The sequence below is a fragment of the Pongo pygmaeus genome, chromosome 9, assembly GCF_028885625.2.
Source record: "Pongo pygmaeus isolate AG05252 chromosome 9, NHGRI_mPonPyg2-v2.0_pri, whole genome shotgun sequence".
In the NCBI taxonomy this organism is placed as follows: domain Eukaryota; kingdom Metazoa; phylum Chordata; class Mammalia; order Primates; family Hominidae; genus Pongo; species Pongo pygmaeus.
Window position 1 is genome coordinate 110,038,662 of NC_072382.2, and position 22,255 is coordinate 110,060,916.

Here is a 22,255-nt window from a genome sequence, read left to right on the forward strand (position 1 = left end):
CGATTCCTCAAGAATCTAGAACGAGAAATACCATTTGACCCAGCAATCCCACTACTGGGTATATACCCAAAGGAATATAAATCGTTCTACTATAAAGACACACACACACGTATGTTTATTGGAGCACTATTTACAATAGCAAAGACATGGAACCAACCCAAATGCCCATCAAAGATAAACTGGATAAGGAAAATGTGGCACATATACACCATGGAATACTATGCAGCCATAAAAAAGAATGAGATTATGTCCTTTGTGAAGGACATGGATGAAGCTTGAAGCCATCATCCTCAACAAACTAACACAGAAAACCAAACACCACATCTCACTGATAAGTGGGAGCTGAACAATGAGAACACACAGACACAGGGAGGGGAACATCACACACTGGGGCCTGTCGGGGGTGGGGGGCAAGGGGAGGGAGAGCGTTAGGACAAATACCTAATGCCGCAGGGTTTAAAAGCTAGATTTTAAACTTAGATTGCTGGGTCAAATGGTATTTCTGGTTCTAGATTCTTGAGGAATCGCCACACTGTCTTCCACCATGGTAGATGATGGCTTGATAGGTGCAGCAAACCACCATGGCACATGTATACCTATATAACAAATCTGCACGTTCTGCACATGTATCCTGGGACCCAAAGTAAAATGAAATAAATAAATATATACTTACTGTTCGTCAGAGCAATCCCACTCTCAGGTATTTCCCAAGATAAATTAAAACATGTTCCCATAAAGACTTGTGCATGAGGCCGGACATGGTGGCTCACACCTGTAATCCCAGCACTTTGGGAGGCCGAGTTGGGTGGATCAGTTGAGGTCAGGAGTTTGAGACCAGCCTGGCCAACATGGCAAAACCCTGTCTCTACTAAAAATAGAAAAATTAGCTGAGCGTGGGCTGGGCATGGTGGCTCACACCTGTAATCCTAGCACTTTGGGAGGCCGAGGTGGGTAGATCACCTGAGGTCGGGAGTTCGAGACCAACGTGACCAACATGGAGAAACCCCGCCTCTACTAAAAATACAAAAAAAAAAAAAAATTAGCTGGGTATGGTGGTGGGCACCTGTAATCTCAGCTACTCGGGAGGCTGAGGCAGGAGAATCGCTTGAACCCAGGATTCTCCTTGTGGTGAGCCAAGATCGTGCCATTGCACTCAAGCCTGGCAACAAGAGCAAAACCCCGTCTCAAAAAAAAAAGAAAAAAAAAAAAAGAAAAGAAAAAAGAAAAAAAAATTAGCTGAGCATGGTGGCTGGTGCCTGTAATGCCAGCTACTTGGGAGGCCGAGACATGAGAATCACTTGAACCCCAGAGGCAGAGGTTGCAGTGAGCCAAGATTGTGCCACTGCACTCCAGCCAGGGCAACAAAGTGAAACTATGTCTCAAAAAAAAAAAAAAAAAAAAAAAAAAAAGACTTGTGCATGAATGTTGATAGCAGCTTTATTTATAATGGCCCCAACCTGGAAACAACCAAATGTCTATCAATTGGTGAATGAATAAACATATTATGATATGGAACACTAGTCATTAAACAAGGAATGAATTACTGATACAACATGGATGCATCTCAAAAGCATTATGCTAGATGAAAGAAGTGGGACCCCAAAAAAAAATACTACATACTATATGATTCCATTTATATAACATTCTAGAAAAGGCAGAATTTTAGTGATGGAGAGATTAGTGGTTGACAAGGGCTTAAGTTGGAGTGAGTCAGTTAACTACAAAGACGCACAATTTGGGGGTCATGGAAATGTTTTACATATTGTGGAAATTACAGTAACGTATATATTTGTCAATACTCATCAAGCTAAACACTCAAAATGGGTAAATTGTATATAAATTTCATGTCAATGAATCAGATTTTTTTTATTAAATAATAGATTTGCTGGCTGATTTGTCTTTATACTTGAGGTATGAGCATTGGTCTATTAGGATTATGGACAGTTTTTTAAAGATACTATGTGCTAAGTGTCATGATGGGTAAAAGTACAAGGTGCTTTGGGGAACACACAGTAATTCAGACTGGACAGTGTGGTGGACTCTGTTCCTTTGACCCAGCAGTCATCTCCAATCCTTTATTCCCTCCACTGTGGAAGCTGAAAGACAGATTTTTGCTTTTCTAGCTTCTTTTAGCTAAGGGTGCCCCTGTGACCCAGTTTTGTTCAATGACGCCTAAGGTGACTTACGCAGGGGCTTCTAGTAAGGCTTTTGCTTTTCTGATAAAAGAAGAACTTGCTATGGTGCCCCTTTTCTGTCTATCATGGACATAATGTCTGGAGTTTTCATAGCCATCTTGCAACCATAAGGGAACATGCACAAACACAACAAGCCACATATTAAAGATGGTAGAGCGAAAAGGTAGAAAGAGCCTTGCTATGTGAAGGCATTGTTAAATAGCTGAACAAATGTAACTTGTGGAATAGCCTATTTGAGGAAAACAGTCCTCTTTGTTTAAACCACTATTAATCAGACTTTTTTGTGTTAATTCCAGCCAAATAAACACGGTTGGCCCTCGTATCTGAGGGTTCTGCATTCACAGATTCAACCAACTGCATATAAAAAATATTTGAAACATAAAAAATACCAATATAACAATTAAAATAACACAGATTTTTAAACAATAGAGTATAACAACTATTTACATAGCATGTACGTTTTATCAGGTATGATAAGTAATCTGGAGATGACTTAATATAGGAGGATGTGTATAGGTTATATATAAACATGACACTGTCTTATATAAGGGACTTGAGCATCCACAGATTTTGGGAGCCCGGAACAAATCCCCCAGGAATGCCAAAGGGACAACCATATTCACCAATATTCCACAGAATATTCGAGAAATGGTATTGGAGGAACTGATGAGGGAGCATTTCAGACAGGGCAATCAGCTTGTGGGAAGACAGAATCATGCATTTACAAAACTGAAAACTTCAATATGGCTAGGTTATAGAGTGCAAAGGAAGATGATGGAATATTAATAGTATGGGGATGGAAAGTGGAGAAAGCTGAGTCTGGAGAGGTGAAGAGGGGCAAGATCATTGTATTAGTCTGTTCTCTCATTGCTTATATAGAACTACCTGAGACTGGGTAATCTATAAAGAAAAGAGGTTTAATTGGCTCTGGTTCCACAGGCTGCACAGGAAGCATGTCTGAGGAGGCCTCAGGAAACTTACAATCATGGCAGAAGGTGAAGGGGAAACAGGCACGTCCTACATGGCTGGAGCAGAAGGAAGAGGGCAAAGGGGACATGCTACACACTTTTAAACAACCAGATCTCGTGAGAACTCACTATCATGAAAACAGGAAGGGGGAAACCCACCCCCATGATCCAATCACCTCCCACCAGACCCCTCCTCCAACACTGGGGATTACAATTACATGAGATTTGGGCGGGGACACAAATCTAAACCGTATCAATCATGAAGGACATTGTAACTATATTTAAAAGTTTGGATTTAACTTGGCTGCCATGAGGTGGCATTGAAGTGTTTTAAGTGAAGAAAATTAAATACATTTGTATCTAGAAAGATCACTTTGGCTGTGGTGTGGAAAACAAGACCTGAGTCAAAGACACCAGTTAGCAAAAGATGATGGTGGTATGGTCTATGTTTGTGACAGCACAGATGAAGTACATGAATTCAGCAGGTATTTACGTGGTGATATTAGTATGTGAGCTAACAAAAGATTGGATTGCCATGTCAGATTCACACAAAGATTTCACTCAGTATGAAGCTTTACAAACAATTTCAATGATACAGGGAATTGAGGCTCAGACAAGGCAGAGAAAGGTCTGGGACAGCAGGGTGGACTGTAGAGCTTCAGCCACACTGAACATGGGTTATCTGGCCTAGAATAACAGACTAGGTCTCCAGTTAAGGTTTTGTGGGTTTGCATTACACAGAGCAGGGACATTTAAATCATAAAATGTCTCAATTTGATACTCCAGGGAATTGTATAGGTTATATATAACATCCTTCAGGAGGCCATGCCTCAGAAATCCATAGCTCCTGGGTTTATTTAAGTAACCCTTACTCAGGGTCAGCCTGCTAAGGGACTTCTACACAAGGACAAATAACATTAGTCTGTACCTAGAAGTTCCCTTGACAAGGTGAAGGGAGCACAGGCCAGCTGCTTTACTTTCTTACTCCTCAAGCAGGACATGGTGATAAATGTTATATGGAATGTCTTGGAGAGTAAATAGTCATGGATATAATTTCTCAAAAAGGGGTAATATTTGACAGATTTCATGGGGGAAGGTTATTTGCTGTGAATGGTCAGATCTAGCAGGCACAGTAGATACCCATTACATGAGACATTTGGGAATTATCTCCAGCAGATTTGAAAAGCACAAGTAAGTTACACAGCAAGAGCCCTCATCTCCATGTCACCTAATTCAGTTGCCCAAATGCTTCTCTCTCAGGCCACACTGATGATACTGACTATGGTACACCTATGGTACATCACTCAAGGTAGAGATGTTCCCTATGAACTTGGGCCTTGTTCATGAAGGAGTTGGCTCAAGCTAAAACTGGATTGACGCCTTACTACAGCCCCACTTAGGTATAGCCCTAAAGAACAGTGGTAGGGAGGAGGAGCCAAGATGGCCGAATAGGAACAGCTCCGGTCTACAGCTCCCAGCGCGAGCGACGCAGAAGACGGGTGATTTCTGCATTTCCATCTGAGGTACCGTGTTCATCTCACTAGGGAGTGCCAGACAGTGGGCGCAGGTCAGTGGGTGAGCGCACCGTGCGCCAGCCGAAGCAGGGGCGAGGCATTGCCTCACTCGGGAAGCGCAAGGGGTCAGGGAGTTCCCCTTCCAGAGGTGACAGACGGCACCTGGAAAATCGGGCCACTCCCACCCGAATACTGTGCTTTTCCGACGGGCTTAGGAAACGGTGCCCCAGGAGAGTATAGCCCGCACCTGGCTCAGAGGGTCCTACGCCCACGGAGTCTCGCTGATTGCTAGCACAGCAGTCTGAGATCAAGCAGCAAGTCGGCAGCGAGGCTGGGGGAGGGGCGCCCGCCATTGCCCAGGCTCGCTTAGGTAAACAAAGCAGCCTGGAAGCTTGAACTGGGTGGAGCCCACCACAGCTCAAGGAGGCCTGCCTGCCTCTGTAGGCTCCACCTCTGGGGGCAGGACACAGACAAACAAAAAGACAGCAGTAACCTCTGCAGACTTAAATGTCCCAGTCTGACAGCTGTGAGGAGAGCAGTGGTTCTCCCAGCACGCAGCTGGAGATCTGAGAACGGGCTGACTGCCTCCTCAAGTGGGTCCCTGACCCCTGACCCCCGAGCAGCCTAACTGGGAGGCACCCCCCAGCAGGGGCAGACTGACACCTCACACGGCCGGCCAGGTACTCCAACAGACCTGCAGCTGAGGGTTCTGTCTGTTAGAAGGAAAACTAACAGAAAGGACATCCACACCAAAAACCCATCTGTACATCACCATCATCAAAGACCAAAAGTAGATAAAACCACAAAGATGGGGAAAAAACAGAGCAGAAAAACTGGAAACTCTAAAAACCAGAGTACCTCTCCTCCTCCAAAGGAACGCAGTTCCTCACCAGCAACGGAACAAAGCTGGACGGAGAATGACTTTGACGAGCTGAGAGAAGAAGGCTTCAGACGATCAAATTACTCTGAGCTACGGGAGGATATTCAATCCAAAGGCAAAGAAGTTGAAAACTTTGAAAAAAATTTAGAAGAATGTATAACTAGAATAACCAATACAGAGAAGTGCTTAAAGGAGCTGATGGAGCTGAAAACCAAGGCTCGAGAACTACGTGAAGAATGCAGAAGCCTCAGGAGCCGATGCGATCAAATGGAAGAAAGGGTATCAGCCCTGGAAGATGAAATGAATGAAATGAAGCGAGAAGGGAAGTTTAGAGAAAAAAGAATAAAAAGAAACGAGCAAAGCCTCCAAGAAATGTGGGACTATGTGAAAAGACCAAATCTACGTCTGATTGGTGTACCTGAAAGTGATGGGGAGAATGGAAACAAGTTGGAAAACACTCTGCAGGATATTATCCAGGAGAACTTCCCCAATCTAGCAAGGCAGGCCAACATTCAGATTCAGGAAATACAGAGAACGCCACAAAGATACTCTTCGAGAAGAGCAACTCCAAGACACATAATTGTCAGATTCACCAAAGTTGAAATGAAGGAAAAAATGTTAAGGGCAGCCAGAGAGAAAGGACGGGTTACCATCAAAGGGAAGCCCATCAGACTAACAGCGGATCTCTCGGCAGAAACCCTACAAGCCAGAAGAGAGTGGGGGCCAATATTCAACATTCTTAAAGAAAAGAATTTTCAACCCAGAATTTCATATCCTGCCAAACTAAGCTTCATAAGTGAAGGAGAAATAAAATACTTTACAGACAAGCAAATGCTGAGAGATTTTGTCACCACCAGGCCTGCCCTAAAAGAGCTCTTGAAGGAAGTGCTAAACATGGAAAGGCACAACCGGTACCAGCCACTGCAAAATCATACCGAAATGTAAAGACCATTGAGACTAGGAAGAGACTGCATCAACTAACGAGCAAAACATCGAGCTAACATCATAATGACAGGATCAAATTCACACATAACAATATTAACTTTAAATGTAAATGGACTAAATGGTCCAATTAAACGACACAGACTGGCAAATTGGATAAAGACTCAAGACCCATCAGTGTGCTGTATTCAGGAAACCCATCTCACGTGCAGAGACACACATAGGCTCAAAATAAAAGGATGGAGGAAGATCTACCAAGCAAATGGAAAACAAAAAAAGGCAGGGGTTGCAATCCTAGTCTCTGATAAAACAGACTTTAAACCAACAAAGATCAAAAGAGACAAAGAAGGCCATTACATAATGGTAAAGGGATTAATTCAACAAGAAGAGCTAACTATCCTAAATATATATGCACCCAATACAGGAGCACCCAGATTCATAAAGCAAGTCCTGAGTGACCTACAAAGAGACTTAGACTCCCACACATTAATAATGGGAGACTTTAACACCCCACTGTCAACATTAGACAGATCAACGAGACAGAAAGTCAACAAGGATACCCAGGAATTGAACTCAGCTCTGCACCAAGCAGACCTAATAGACATCTACAGAACTCTCCACCCCAAATCAACAGAATATACATTTTTTTCAGCACCACACCACACCTATTCCAAAATTGACCATATCCTTGGAAGTAAAGCTCTCCTCAATAAATGTAAAAGAACAGAAATTGTAACAAACTGTCTCTCAGATCACAGTGCAATCAAGCTAGAACTCAGGATTAAGAATCTCACTCAAAACCGCTCAACTACGTGGAAACTGAACAACCTGCTCCTGAATGACTACTGGGTACATAACGAAATGAAGGCAGAAATAAAGATGTTCTTTGAAACCAACGAGAACCAAGACACAACATACCAGAATCTCTGGGATGCATTCAAAGCAGTGTGTAGAGGGAAATTTATAGCACTAAATGCCCACAAGAGAAAGCAGGAAAGATCCAAAATTGACACCCTAACATCACAATTAAAAGAACTAGAAAAGCAAGAGCAAACACATTCAAAAGCTAGCAGAAGGCAAGAAATAACTAAAATCAGAGCAGAACTGAAGGAAATAGAGACACAAAAAACCCTTCAAAAAATTAATGAATCCAGGAGCTGGTTTTTTGAAAGGATCAACAAAATTGATAGACCGCTAGCAAGATTAATAAAGAAAAAAAGAGAGAAGAATCAAATAGATGCAATAAAAAATGATAAAGGGGATATCACCACCGATCCCACAGAAATACAAACTACCATCAGAGAATATTACAAACACCTCTATGCAAATAAACTAGAAAATCTAGAAGAAATGGATAAATTCCTCAACACATACACCCTCCCAAGACTAAACCAAGAAGAAGTTCAATCTCTGAATAGACCAATAACAGGAGCTGAAATTATGGCAATAATCAATAGCTTACCAACCAAAAAAAGTCCAGGACCAGATGGGTTCACAGCCGAATTCTACCAGAGGTACAAGGAGGAGCTGGTACCATTCCTTCTGAAACTATTCCAATCAATAGAAAAAGAGGGAATCCTCCCTAACTCATTTTATGAGGCCAGCATCATCCTGATACCAAAGCCTGGCAGAGACACAACAAAAAAAGAGAATTTTAGACCAATATCCTTGATGAACATTGATGCAAAAATCCTCAATAAAATACTGGCAAACCGAATCCAGCAGCACATCAAAAAGCTTATCCACCATGATCAAGTGGGCTTCATCCCTGGGATGCAAGGCTGGTTCAATATACGCAAATCAATAAATGTAATCCAGCATATAAACAGAACCAAAGACAAAAACCACATGATTATCTCAATAGATGCAGAAAAGGCCTTTGACAAAATTCAACAACCCTTCATGCTAAAAACTCTCAATAAATTAGGAATTGATGGGACGTATCTCAAAATAATAAGAGCTATTTATGACAAACCCACAGCCAATATCATACTGAATGGGCAAAAACTGGAAGCATTCCCTTTGAAAACTGGCACAAGACAGGGATGCCCTCTCTCGCCACTTCTATTCAACATAGTGTTGGAAGTTCTGGCCAGGGCAATTAGGCAGGAGAAGGAAATCAAGGGTATTCAATTAGGAAAAGAGGAAGTCAAATTGTCCCTGTTTGCAGATGACATGATAGTATATCTAGAAAACCCCATTGTCTCAGCCCAAAATCTCCTTAAGCTGATAAGCAACTTCAGCAAAGTCTCAGGATACAAAATCAATGTGCAAAAATCACAAGCATTCTTATACATCAATAACAGACAAACAGAGAGCCAAATCATGAGTGAACTCCCATTCACAATTGCTTCAAAGAGAATAAAATACCTAGGAATCCAACTTACAAGGGATGTGAAAGACCTCTTCAAGGAGAACTACAAACCACTGCTCAAGGAAATAAAAGAGGATACAAACAAATGGAAGAACATTCCATGCTCATGGGTAGGAAGAATCAATATCATGAAAATGGCCATCCTTCCCAAGGTAATTTACAGATTCAATGCCATCCCCATCAAGCTACCAATGACTTTCTTCACAGAATTGGAAAAAACTACTTTAAAGTTCATATGGAACCAAAAAAGAGCCCGCATCGCCAAGTCAATCCTAAGCCAAAAGAACAAAGCTGGAGGCATCACGCTACCTGACTTCAAACTATACTACAAGGCTACAGTAACCAAAACAGCATGGTACTGGTACCAAAACAGAGATATAGATCAATGGAACAGAACAGAGCCGTCAGAAATAATGCCACATATCTACAACCATCTGATCTTTGACAAACCTGAGAAAAACAAGAAATGGGGAAAGGATTCCCTATTTAATAAATGGTGCTGGGAAAACTGGCTAGCCATATGTAGAAAGCTGAAACTGGATCCCTTCCTTACACCTTATACAAAAATCAATTCAAGATGGATTAAAGACTTAAATGTTAGACCTAAAACCATAAAAACCCTAGAAGAAAACCTAGGCAATACCATTCAGGACATAGGCATGGGCAAGGACTTCATGTCTAAAACACCAAAAGCAATGGCAACAAAAGCCAAAATTGACAAATGGGATCTAATTAAACTAAAGAGCTTCTGCACAGCAAAGGAAACTACCATCAGAGTGAACAGGCAACCTACAAAATGGGAGAAAATTTTCGCAACCTACTCATCTGACAAAGGGCTAATATCCAGAATCTACAATGAACTCCAACAAATTTACAAGAAAAAAACAAACAACCCCATCAAAAAGTGGGCAAAGGACATGAACAGACACTTCTCAAAAGAAGATATTTATGCAGCCAAAAGACACATGAAAAAATGCTCACCATCACTGGCCATCAGAGAAATGCAAATCAAAACCACAATGAGATACCATCTCACACCAGTTAGAATGGCAATCATTAAAAAGTCAGGAAACAACAGGTGCTGGAGAGGGTGTGGAGAAATAGGAACACTTTTACACTGTTGGTGGGACTGTAAACTAGTTCAACCCTTGTGGAAGTCAGTGTGGCGATTCCTCAGGGATCTAGAACTAGAAATTCCATTCGACCCAGCCATCCCATTACTGGGTATATACCCAAAGGACTATAAATCATGCTGCTATAAAGACACATGCACACGTATGTTTATTGCGGCATTATTCACAATAGCAAAGACTTGGAACCAACCCAAATGTCCAACAATGATAGACTGGATTAAGAAAATGTGGCACATCTACACCATGGAATACTATGCAGCCATAAGAAATGATGAGTTCATGTCCTTTGTAGGGACATGGATGAAATTGGAAATCATCATTCTCAGTAAACTATCGCAAGAACAAAAAACCAAACACCGCATATTCTCACTCATAGGTGGGAATTGAACAATGAGAACACATGGACACAGGAAGGGGAACATCACACTTCAGGGACTGTTGTGGGTTGGGGGGAGGGGGGAGGGATAACATTGGGAGATATACCTAATGCTAGATGACGAGTTGGTGGGTGCAGTGCACCAGCATGGCACATGTATACATATGTAACTAACTGCACATTGGGCACATGTACCATAAAACCTAAAGTATAATAATAATAATAATAATAATTACAATAAAAGAAAAAAAAAAAAAAAAACACTTGAAATCATATTGATGTATAATTATGAATGCTGGAAAAACACTTGAAATTATATTGATGTATAATTATGAATGCTGGATTTTTTACTAAACATTATAAGTATTTTACTATGAAAAAAAAAAAAAATAAATAAATTAGGTCACCATATATGTGTGGAAAAAAAAAAAAAAAAAAAGAACAGTGGTAAGGGAAAATCCTAGTGGGCAAAGCTTTGAGCACTATACTTGGTCATTCACTTCTTATTGAGAGAGAAGTAGCCTTAAGTAGAGATATACATGGATTCTTGGGCAGTGGCAAATAGTTTGACTCATTGGTCAGGCACTTAACTTGGAAAGGGCAAAATTAGATCAGAGACAAGGAAATCTGGGAAATGTCATAACAACTGACTTATAAGGTGTGGATCTTCACATATCACTTTTATGCTTACCAGAGAGCATCCACTACAGAAGAGACATTAAACAACCAGATGTATAAGGTGACTTTGGCACTGAGGGCCAGCCAACATGCTCTTGGCCACCCTAGTGCTTGTGCAATTAGCTCATCTACAGAAGAGTCATGATGGCATGGATGGAAGCCAAGGGCCCAAAATCATGGGCCTTTTCTCAGAAAAACTAATCTAGCTGCTTCCACTGCTGAATGACACTTCGCCTTCATATGACACCATCATTTGAAAAGACCAATCGGTTCTTTGGTGGCAACATGATTATATCAGACCCATTCTTGTTTGGACATTGCAGCAATTCATTCTTAACAGGGATTACTACTTGACTAGGTATGGATTTGCCTTCTTCACCACGGTGGCTCTATCAGAACCACTATCTAAGGGCCTATAAAATGCATGATTTACTATTACGGGCTTTCTGACCAAGGGACCAATTTTACAGTAAAGGAATTTAAAAAATGAGTAGAGTATATGACCATGAAAAACACTAGTCCTATCATATGCCACACAATCCAGAAACTATGAGAATGTTAAACTGGCCTGTTAAGGAGTAACCTAAGGTTCTAGCTTAAGTATGACACGCAGCTAGGCCGGAGCATTTTCCTCCAGGATGTGATATATACATTGAACCAAGGGCCATTATATGGTGCTCTGTCTAAATAACTTAAATAGTGTTATGACATATGGGTCCAAGAACCAAGGGATGGAAATTAGGTTGGCCCCTCTCACCACTACTCTCAGTGATCCTTTGGGAATTTGTGCTTCTTGTTCCTACAAGTTGACACTCAGCAGAACTGAGTCCATGTAGCCACTGGATACATGTATCCTCCCTGTATCCAGTGAGGGAATGGTTCCCCTGGAGGTCACAATAAGGATTCCACTGAACCTAGAGCTATGATTGCTACCTGGTCATGTTTGGCTCCTCATGCTGGTAGATAAATATCTGGTTTCTCTGTCTACTAGTAGGAAAATTCTGAAGTGCATTCTGTATGGTTCCTCAGAGCACTCCTAGCAAACTGAAGCCTGGATACCCACAGCAGTTACCTCGTTCTTAACACAAACGTTTTTTGGCTTTTCTCCCTTCCCTGTGTCACTTTCTCTAATTTCCAATTTCTCTAATTTCTAATTCTCTAATTTCTAATTTGTGCTTTCTGGGATCATCTCCTAAATAAACTATCTGTACCAACGTCTTACGGTTTCCTTTGAAAGGAATCACTAAGATTGTTCCTTTTCTCTTTGTGTTGATTTTAAATGTATTCACAAATTCTTTGATAGTCTTCCTTTTAAGAGATAGAGCTTAATTCCCCTCTCCATAAGTATAGGCTGGACTTGATGCATTTCTAATTAATAGAATAGGGCAGAAGTGATGGTGTGTGGCCTCTGAGACTAGTTCTTAAAAGGCATTGCGGCTTCCTCCTTGCTCTCTCTCTCTCTCTCTCTCTCTCTCAGGTTGCTTGCTCAGCCATGTTATGAGGCCACTCAAGCTATCCTATGGGGAGGTCTAAGTATCAAGGAATTGAGGCCTCCTGCCAACAACTGTTCAAATGTGCCATCTTGGAGGCAGATTCTCCAACCCAGTCAAGCTTTCAGATGACTGCAGCCCTGGCCAAAATCTTTACTGCAACCTCCTGTGAGACTTCAAGCCAGAGCCACCCAACTAAACCACTCCCAGTTTCCTAACCCTCAGAAACTGAATGAGATAATAACTGTTTGTTGCTTTAAGCTGCTATGTCTTGGGTAATTTATTATGCAGTGATAGAAAACTAATTCACTGCTCTAACCTGGAAGAAAGGGAATGGGAATCCAAAGAGTTGTATTGCATGCAGAGTGGTGAAGGCAAATCGTAGGCCCCAAAAAACTGAGATTAGGGGAATGATCTAGAAAGGAAAATGAAAAAAGGAAAAGGGCAACACTGATGAAAGCAAGTAAAGAGAAAAATGTAAACAAGGAAAGATAAAGAACATTATAAAAGAAAGGAAAGAAATAACTGACATAAAATAGGCAGTAACTAAGTGTGAGAGAAACTGAGAATTGCAAAGACAAACTAGAATGAGTAAGCAGACAGAGAATCAAGAGGAAGAAGGAAAAAAAGGTTCAGTGAAGAAAAAATGGAGTAAAGAGAGGATAAAAGTGGGAGAGGGGGTTTGAAGAAGCAAGGCACACTAGGATATGGGATAAAGGGACCGAGAGCTCTGCCTTCTATGAATGCACTAAATGCCTCAAGTAAACATGCAAAATAATCAGTCTGAAGCTTCTTGCACCTAAATGTAGTCTCTTTACTTAAGTGTGACTGTTAGAATACTACAGTTTCTCAGAATACTAGGAATAATTTCTATATTTGCCATGATCATTGTATTCAGTCCAGTGTTCTATTTCTGCTCAATCTTCCTTACTTAACTGAGCTAGATTCTGTGCCCAGAATATATACACAAGTTATTCCAGTCAGAATACACTATCTCTTGGCCATAACTGATGGATGCAGGGCTCAAAGGGCTATAACTCAGAATAGAAATAAAGTACTTTATAGTCCATAAGTAGAATCAGGCGTTAATCTAGTTACATTTGGTTCTTGATAAACATTTTCATAGTAAGTATCATCTGGTATTCCCATTTGCATATTTGATATATCTCCTCCATAGTCATATATGTTTTTCTGTGCTTGATTAAACCTGAATCCTAAAGAGAAGTGACAAATGATTAGAAAGATACCAGATATAATAAGATGCTCATTCAAAATGCTACTGTGTGGCGGTCTGTTCCACATTCCTTTTCACCACTCTTAAAGCAAATATCTTCATCCGAAACCAGAAATACCCCAAATTTCTGAGTTCATCCCACTTTCACTCCCACATATCACTGTCCATCCCTACAAAAGGCTCTGCAGGACCTGGGTTTTAGGTCTGATCTACTAATAACTAGCTGTGTAATTTGGGACAAATTATTTAACCTAAGTCTTAGTGTTCTCATCTGTAAAATGGGGATAATAACCCCACCTACCTCATCATATTCCTGCAAGAATTAAATGTGACAGTGCATGTAAAGAACTTAGAGCATCTGGCATTTAGTTGGTGCTCTGTAACTATTAGCTAACTTCTTTATTCACAAAGGGAGAGATGCCCTTTTCCTCTCAAGAGCTCATGTTTCTAAATCTGCTCTGGATTTATCTTCTCTTGCTTCTTGAAGAAGTGACACACATTCTCCCCTCTTCTCCAATGCCAACATCTTCAATGTATCACCTTCACTGGCTTCAGTTATACAAATCTCCACTACTTAAAATAATTTTCACTTGCTTTTATGCTCCTTCCAACTACCATCCTATATCTTTCCTTCTTTTCACAGTAATCTCTTTTAACTCAGTAATTTATATTGTTTCCTTTTTTTTTTTTTTTTGGAGACAGGGTCTCACTCTGTTGCCCAGGCTAGAGTGCAGTGGCGCAATCTCACAGCCTCCACCTCCTGGGCTCAAACAATTCTCCCGCCTCAGCTTCCCAAGTAGCAAGGACTACAGGTGCATGCCACCATGCCCCGCTGACATTTTATTTTTTGTAGAGTGAGAGTCTCTCTATGTTGCCCAGGCTAGTCTTGAACTCTTTGCCTCAAGTGATCCTCCAAACTTGGCCTCCCAAAGTGCTGGGATTACAGGCATGAGCCACTGTGCTGGGTCTCTGTGCTGATTTAAATTTGTAAAAGATCACTATCTATTGTGCAGAGAAGGGAATGGAGAAGCATTGGTTTGGAGGCTACTGCAGAAGCCTGTAGAGGGGTGAAGGCAACTTGGGCTGAGTGAGTGGCAATGAGCTGGAAATAGGTGGATCGGTTAATGCTAAGGATGGCTCATATTAATGGAGTATGCATTATGAGATAGGCACTATTCTAAGCTCTGTGAATGATTATCTCATTATCTCACAACCTATGTGCCAGGTACTACCGTTATTCTTATTTTACTAGCAAGGAAACTGAGCTAGTAACTTGCCCAAGATCATATAGCCAGTAAAGAGTGGAGCCAAAAATCAAACCCAGGCACTCTGAATCAAGAGTCCACAGTCCTTTGGGAAGCCAAGATGGGCAGATCACATGAGTCCAGGAGTTCAAGACCAGCCTGGGCAACATGGGGAAATCCCATCTTGACAAAAATACAAAAATTAGCTGGGCATGATGGTGTGTGCCTATGGTCCCAGCTACCCAGGGGGCTGAAGAGGGAGAATTGCTTGAGCCTGGGAGGCACAGGCTGCAGTGAACTGAGATCCGGGCCACTGCACTCCAGCCTGGGCAACAGAGTGAGACCCTGTCTCAAAACAAAAACAAAAACAAACAAACAAACAAAAAACTCCACAATCCTAATCTCTTTGCTTTACTGCTTCTCCTACCTGCTAGTAGGACAGAACTCATACACCATCATTAGGCTTTGGCTATGTTAAAATGGTCGGCGTTTCTGGGGTCTGATGATACTTTTCTTCAACACACTGGCTTTTACTCTCAGCATTTCAGTGCTGCTAACTACTGGCAGAGCAATAGTGGCCTAGAACCTAAAAACTATTTTCAACATTTTGAGGCATTTATTTTGCCAAGTGAAGTCTGCTCATGAAAAATCATTACTAAAACTATAAGTAACTTTTTTTTTTCACTCTGTCACCCAGGCTGGAGTTTAGTGGTGCAATCTTGGCTCACTGCAACCTCCACCTCCCTGTTCAAATGATTCTCTTGACACAGCCTCCGAGTATCTGAGATTACAGACATCTGCCACCACGACCAGCTAATTTTTGTATTTTTAGTAGAGTCAGGGTTTCACCATGTTGGCCAGGCTGGTCTCGAACTCCTGACCTCAAGTGATCCGTCTGCCTCAGCCTCCCAAAGTGCTGGGATTACAGGTGTGAGCCACTGTGCCTGACCAGTAACTTTTAAAAAAGGATTCAAATTTTGGCTAGGCGTGGTGGCTCTCGCCTGTAATCCCAGCACTTTGGGAGGCCAAGGTAGTTGGATCACAAGGTCAGCAGATCAAGACCATCCTGGCTAACACAGTGAAACCCCGTCTCTACTAAAAATACAAAAAATTAGCGGGGTGTGGTGGCGGGCGCCTGTAGTACTTGGGAGGCTCAGGCAGGAGAATGGCGTGAACCTGGGAGGCATAGCTTGCAGTGAGCCAAGATCGCACCACTGCACTCCAGCCTGGGCGACAGAGCGAGACTCCGTCTCAAAAAAAAAAAAAAAAAAAAAAAAAAAAAAAAAAGATTCGTATTTTTAAAATGATTTTATTCAAACTTAAATAATATAGGACATTTCCTTCTATTCTCAAATAACAATCTTACATACAAAGGTAAAAATGACTTGACAAATGCATCTAAATTTATATACTGTGCAGATTACTGAAATGTTAAATGCCTAGAAATGCGTGTGTGGAATGTATTTTTTGTTCATGAGAATTTCCTATAAAGTACTGCTAAAAATCACCCACCTTTGAAGTTAGCCGAAGAGTTGCTTGTAGCAATTTCCTTCCAGCTGGCAATGTACCTAAGCACATTATATGAGGATTCATTAAATTTAATCGATTCATTAGTACATACTTAGACTACTTGTAAAATTCCACTTTTCAGAAATCTTAAATTAATGATGGCATGTTCACTAGCCTCCATGTGTAATTCTCGTGACTTTCCCACCTTCTAGTAGCTCACATCCAGCTAAGAACCTTCAGGACAAGGAGTTGAAGGAGGTATAAAAATGGTGCCCACCATCTGCCATACTTAGTGTCCTTTCACCTCCCTCTAGTATGCCCCCTCATTTTATCCTGTTAATTCCAGAAAGATCATGTCCTCAGCTGAGTGTTTACTAAGATGTTAGTTAATAACATCTAAATTTAAAGCATGGGCAGAAAACTCTCCTGGAGACAACAACAAAAACTTTCTCCTTTGTTCTGGATTGCCAGATTCACTGTCTCTGATACATGAAGGGAAATTTAAAGCACCTAGTTTCTGAGCTCATTAGAGCAGCAGCGCTGTCTTTGCAGTGTCCAGAACACGTAAGAGATACATTTAGGTAGGACAAATGCAGCTGTCACCTCAGCTCCTGAACAGAGACTGAAATAGAGAGACGAGGGTTGCCTGAGAAGAGGTGGAATAGGGAAGGACAAGGTACAACCTTCTGTGAGGATGATGGAAAGCACCAAGGGGCAGGTTTCCTAAGACTTATTTCACCTTAGGCTCCATATCCCACTTTCCTAAGGTGCCTTTACAACTGCACCCACTCTAATCAAAAAATCAGGTCAGGATTTGGTTACAGTAGGTGCTGAAAGGGAGCTAGCACAGAGAGGTGGAGAATTAGAATTGTCACGTAATTGGCTGGGCGCAGTGGCTCACACCTGTAATACCAGCACTCTGGAAGGCCGAGGTGGGCGGATCACAAGGTCAGGAGATCAAGACCACCCTGGCTAACATGGTGAAACCCCATCTCTACTAAAAATACAAAAAATTAGCCAGGTGTGGTGATGCACGCCTGTAGTTTCAGCTACTCAGGAGGCTGAGGCAGGAGAACGGCCTAAAATCTGGGAGGTGGAGCTTGCAGTGAACTGAGATGGTGCCACTGAACTCCAGCTTGGGCGACAGAGCAAGATCTCAAAAAAAAAAAAAAAAAAAAAAAAGAATTATCATGTAATTCAGAAAACACTGTGATTTTCTTTTCTTTTCTTTCTTTCTTTTTTTTTTTTTGAGACAAAATCTCGCTCTTGTCCCCTAGGCTGGAGTATGATGGCGTGATCTTGGCTCACTGCAACCTTGGCCTCCTGGGTTCAAGAGATTCTCCTGCCTCAGCCTCCCAAGTAGCTGGGATTACAGGTGCCTGCCACCACGCCCGGCTAATTTTTGTATTTTTAGTAGAGACAGGGTTTCACCATGTTGGCCAGGATGGTCTCGAACTCCTGACCTCAGGTGATCCACCCGCCTCGGCCTCCCAAAGTGACACTGTGATTTTCTAATTATTTGGTCCATTTGAATTATTTTTACTTCTGTCAACCCTGTGCTCCTGAAGTTTTTTGCAGTAGGAGGGTATATACTTCCAACAGTATTTAATACTTATTTTTATAGAGACAAGGTCTTGCTCTGTCTCCCAGGCTGCAGTGCACTGGTGCCATCATGGGTCACTGCAGCCTCAAACTAATGGGCTCAAGTGATCCTCCTGCCTCAGCCTCCTGAATAGATGGGACCACAGGTGCCTGCCACCACACGGGGCTAACTTTTTAATTTTTTGTAGAGATGGGGTGTCAGTATTTTGCCCAGGCTGGTCTTGAACTCTTGGGCTCAAGTGATCCACCTACCTTGGCCTCCCAAGTGCTGGGATTACAGGCGTGAGCCACTGCACTTGGCCTATCCAACAGTATTTAATTACAATCAGACATTGTGTCTGAATTTGGCTCCTTCTCACTACTGCTACCCCTTGGTGCTCTGCGAACTTTCTTCAATGGCCTTCAATAGGATACTGCTGGGTGACTTAAATGAAAGGATGCAGGACAAGAGCAGGTGGTGTAAACTCCTTCCACAATCTCTCAGTAGGCAATTCAGTTTGGTTTGACCTTAAATTTTAGCAGACTTTGTGCTTTCAGTGGTTGCTCAGGAGCACTATAAAGACTCATCCTGCTTGCTTGGATTTATACACAGAAAAGACTTTCATTCCACCTTCAAGAAACCAAGATAAAAGACCTTGATCGATAGTGTGCTGAGCCCTGACAATCTGGGGCACAAACACTTACCATAGCTAGGCCCCATCACTGTCCCTGCTTTATCCAAGATTAGCACATGACTTTTATTCCATTATTTTAAAAAGAACTTCTCATAAAGAACATACCAGCAGTAACTGATAAGAAATCTAAGTTTTACAAAAATCTAAGTTTTACAGACATACAAGCAAGTCTGATTAAAGCATTACCATGCTGTTTATGTCACAGAGCTCATCTTTCTCACGAAGAAATTTGTAGAAATTTTTAGATAATAGTTACAGAATCAAGTATGTGTGGAGTCTACAATGAATCCCTTTGTTAAATTACAAATTTAACACTTTAAGAGCTCAGAAAAAGTCCCTAGCCAAAGAGGTCACAAAACTACATATCTTAGAAATCAAACGAGCAGCTTCAGATATAGAAACTATCTGTAACAGACAAACAGACATAGGCACAGAGCTCTCACCAACAGAATATCAGGAAATTATTTAATATTTTCTAGCTGGTGACTGCTTAATAGGTATGTCAAAATTCACTTGCTCTTTGAAAAACATGATGATCCTGGAAGAGGAACATCTGAATATCCATTAGGATGAATGCCAGCAAGAGCCACGGTAGCTGTCCTGTGGCATTGTGCATAACTCCGTGATGGTGATGTGGGGATTGTTCTGGGTTCTAAACATCTGCAGCAACATAGCTCTGGATACAGGAATTTGCAGCAGTACTCATTAGTGTGTTTGAGTCCACAAGTGAAACTGGCTCTATCCATTCCTCCAAATGATAATAACAATGTTTGGTTAATAGTTGCAGTATGCATCTGAAGATGGACACGGCTTCATCTCAGGAGAGCATCGGTCTGTCATAACAGACTAGCACAAAAGCCTTTGGGGAGAAACTGGTTGTTATCACTAAATATCAGTGTTCAAGGCATTTATGCCATTCTAACTGTCCAACTGTAGAAAAATGTCCATAGACTTTGAAGGATACTTTCCAAGGAATTAGGGGTGACCAATTCTCTAGATGGGACAAATGTCAGACTTTTAAATTTTCATCAAACAAGGTGTCACCAAGCCAGTTACAAATATCTAGAGGTCTACAAAGGTCAAACGGGGAAGTAGACTGTGGAGACCATAAATGTGCTGGAAAGAAGGGGCTTATGCCTAATGTCTGCAGTTAGCTAGGGGAAGGCCTTTGCAAAGTTTGGTCTTACTGAGATAATCAGTGCTTGTGGCCAAGTAGTGCTACTGAAATATACCCAGATAATCACACTTGAAATTTCATCTGAAATTTTTGTTGTTCAAGGCTCAATGTAAAACCTTGCTAAGAGTTCATGTTGGTAAAAAATTATGAGTATCCTCAACTCAGAAGATAAACTGATAGAAATTATACATAACTTGGAAGCAAGGTATTTGCATTTTTTTAATGGAAATTTTCAGTTGCTCTTATCATCTGAAAGCTAGGTATATCCATCCCACTCCTATATGCTATGAAGAAATTGCTTCAAGTCTTACTGGTTTATCTTGGGTTTCTTTGTTTTGCTCTGTTTTGTTTTGAGACGGAGTCTCGCTCTGTCACCCAGGCTTGAGTGCAGTGGCGCGATCTCAGCTCACTGCAAGCTCTGCCTCCCAATGGCATGAATCATGGGTTCACACCATTCTCCTGCCTCAGCCTCCCAAGTAGCTAGGACTACAGGTGCCCACCACCACGCCCAGCTAATTTTTTATATTTTTAGTAGAGACGGGGTTTCAGTGTGTTAATCAGGATGGTCTCGATCTCCTGACCTCGAGATCCACCCTCCTTGGCCTCCCAAAGTGCTGGGATTACAGGTGTGAACCACCTCGCCCAGCTGTTTTTATTTTTTTATTTTATTTATTTATTTATTTATTTTTTTGAGATGGAGTCTCGCTCTGTCACTCAGGCTGGAGTGCAGTGGCGCGATCTCAGCTCACTGCAACCTCTGCCTCCCGGGTTCACACCATTCTCCTGCCTCAGCCTCCCTAGTAGCTGGGACTACAGATGCCCGCCAATTTTTGGCGGGTTAATTTTTGTATTTTTAGTGGAGACGGGGTTTCACTGTGTTAGCCAGGATGGTCTCAATCTCCTGACCTCATGATCCACCCGCCTCAGTCTCCCAAAGTGCTGGGATTACAGGCGTGAGCCACCGCGCCTGGCCTGTTTTTTTGTTTTTTAGAGGGAAGCCATTAAGACTTCACCTACTATCACTTAGCTGATGATGGCAGGGAAAGTCTTATGTGGACCGAGAAGCCTATTTTTTCTTCCCTTTGAACTCAATGGTTTTATTCTTCGTATATACCAGTAATTACAGAATATAGAATATCTGGTATAAATTTTTTGTACTTGTTTGCCGGCCCTTAGCTTGAATCAGCCAATGGTGCAAGGGAAAGGCAGAGCAGGATTTCAAAAGCTCACCTGAGAAAATTCTCTATCCAGTCCTGGGAAACTCATTCAAAATGGACCTCTCCTACCTCTCTTTCCCTTTCTTCCCTCTCTTTTCCACTCAGCAATTTTTACCCTTAGGAAGAAAAGTAAAAGCAAGGCATTGCAGCTCCTTTGTTTGGCTGTCATTTCTTGCATCATTATTACCATCTGCATTTGTTCAGTGTCCCAGAAACTACAGATGTGCTGTCTATAAGGAATCTCAAGACTCAGGTCTGCACAAAATATTGGGGTTATTGAATCATAGCAATTTCTTCTTATTTAAAAATATTTTCAAGCATCTACTATGGACACTTAGTCCTTTATTTTTTATCTTTTCCTTATTATTTTCCGATCTATCCTTCTCATCAGTATCTTCTTCTTTCTTTTATTCTTGTTTTGATTTTCCTTTGTCTTTATCATTCTTCCCCCTTTTTCTTCATTTATCTTTCCTTGCATCATTATTCTCTCCCCTGCTTCCTCTGGCTTCTTTTTTTCATGTTCTATTGTTCAATGACCATTAACTTGATTTTTCCTACCCCATTTTCTTATCTCACTTTTACTGATTTCTTCTGTTTTCTTACACTTCTTTACTTACACCATCTTCATTTAAATTTTTCTGCCTCTTCATGCAGTATCCACATTCTTTATTGTAGTTGAGTAAATATTGAACATTTTAAGCAGCTTTATTGAGGTATATAATTCATATGCCATACAATTCCCCTATTTAAAGTATAGTATCCAGTGGCTTTTAGTATAATATTAGCAGAGTTGTGGATCCACCACCATAATGAATATTCTTTTCTTTTCTTTTTTTTGAGACGGAGTTTCACTCATTGCCCAGGCTGGAGTGCAATGGCGCAATCTCAGCTCACTGCAACCTCCACCTCCCAGATTCAAGTGATTCTCCTGCCTCAGCCTCCCGATAGCTGGGATTACAGGTGCTCGCCACCACGCCTGACTAATTTTTGTATTTTTAGTAGAGACAGGGTTTCGCCATGTTGATCAGGCTGGTCTTGAACTCCTGAC

General features: G+C 41.5%; 1 protein-coding gene across 8 annotated transcripts in view; it reads right to left on the reverse strand.

Moving 5' to 3' along the window:
- Window positions 1-22,255, reverse strand: part of C9H11orf65 (chromosome 9 C11orf65 homolog) — a 136,613-nt gene that overhangs the window by 33,757 nt on the left and 80,601 nt on the right. For 3 of the 8 annotated variants that reach the window (XM_054441539.2, XM_054441540.2, XM_054441542.2), the window contains 2 exons: window positions 16,541-16,596; window positions 13,649-13,764 (listed from right to left, as the gene is read on the reverse strand). In XM_054441539.2, coding sequence (XP_054297514.1) covers window positions 13,649-13,764; window positions 16,541-16,596 — 172 coding nt within the window. Of the gene's footprint in view, window positions 1-13,343; window positions 13,765-16,540; window positions 16,597-22,255 lie in introns of those variants that run through there. The other 5 variants (XM_054441536.2, XM_054441543.2, XM_054441537.2 and 2 more) reach the window with 4 other exon arrangements.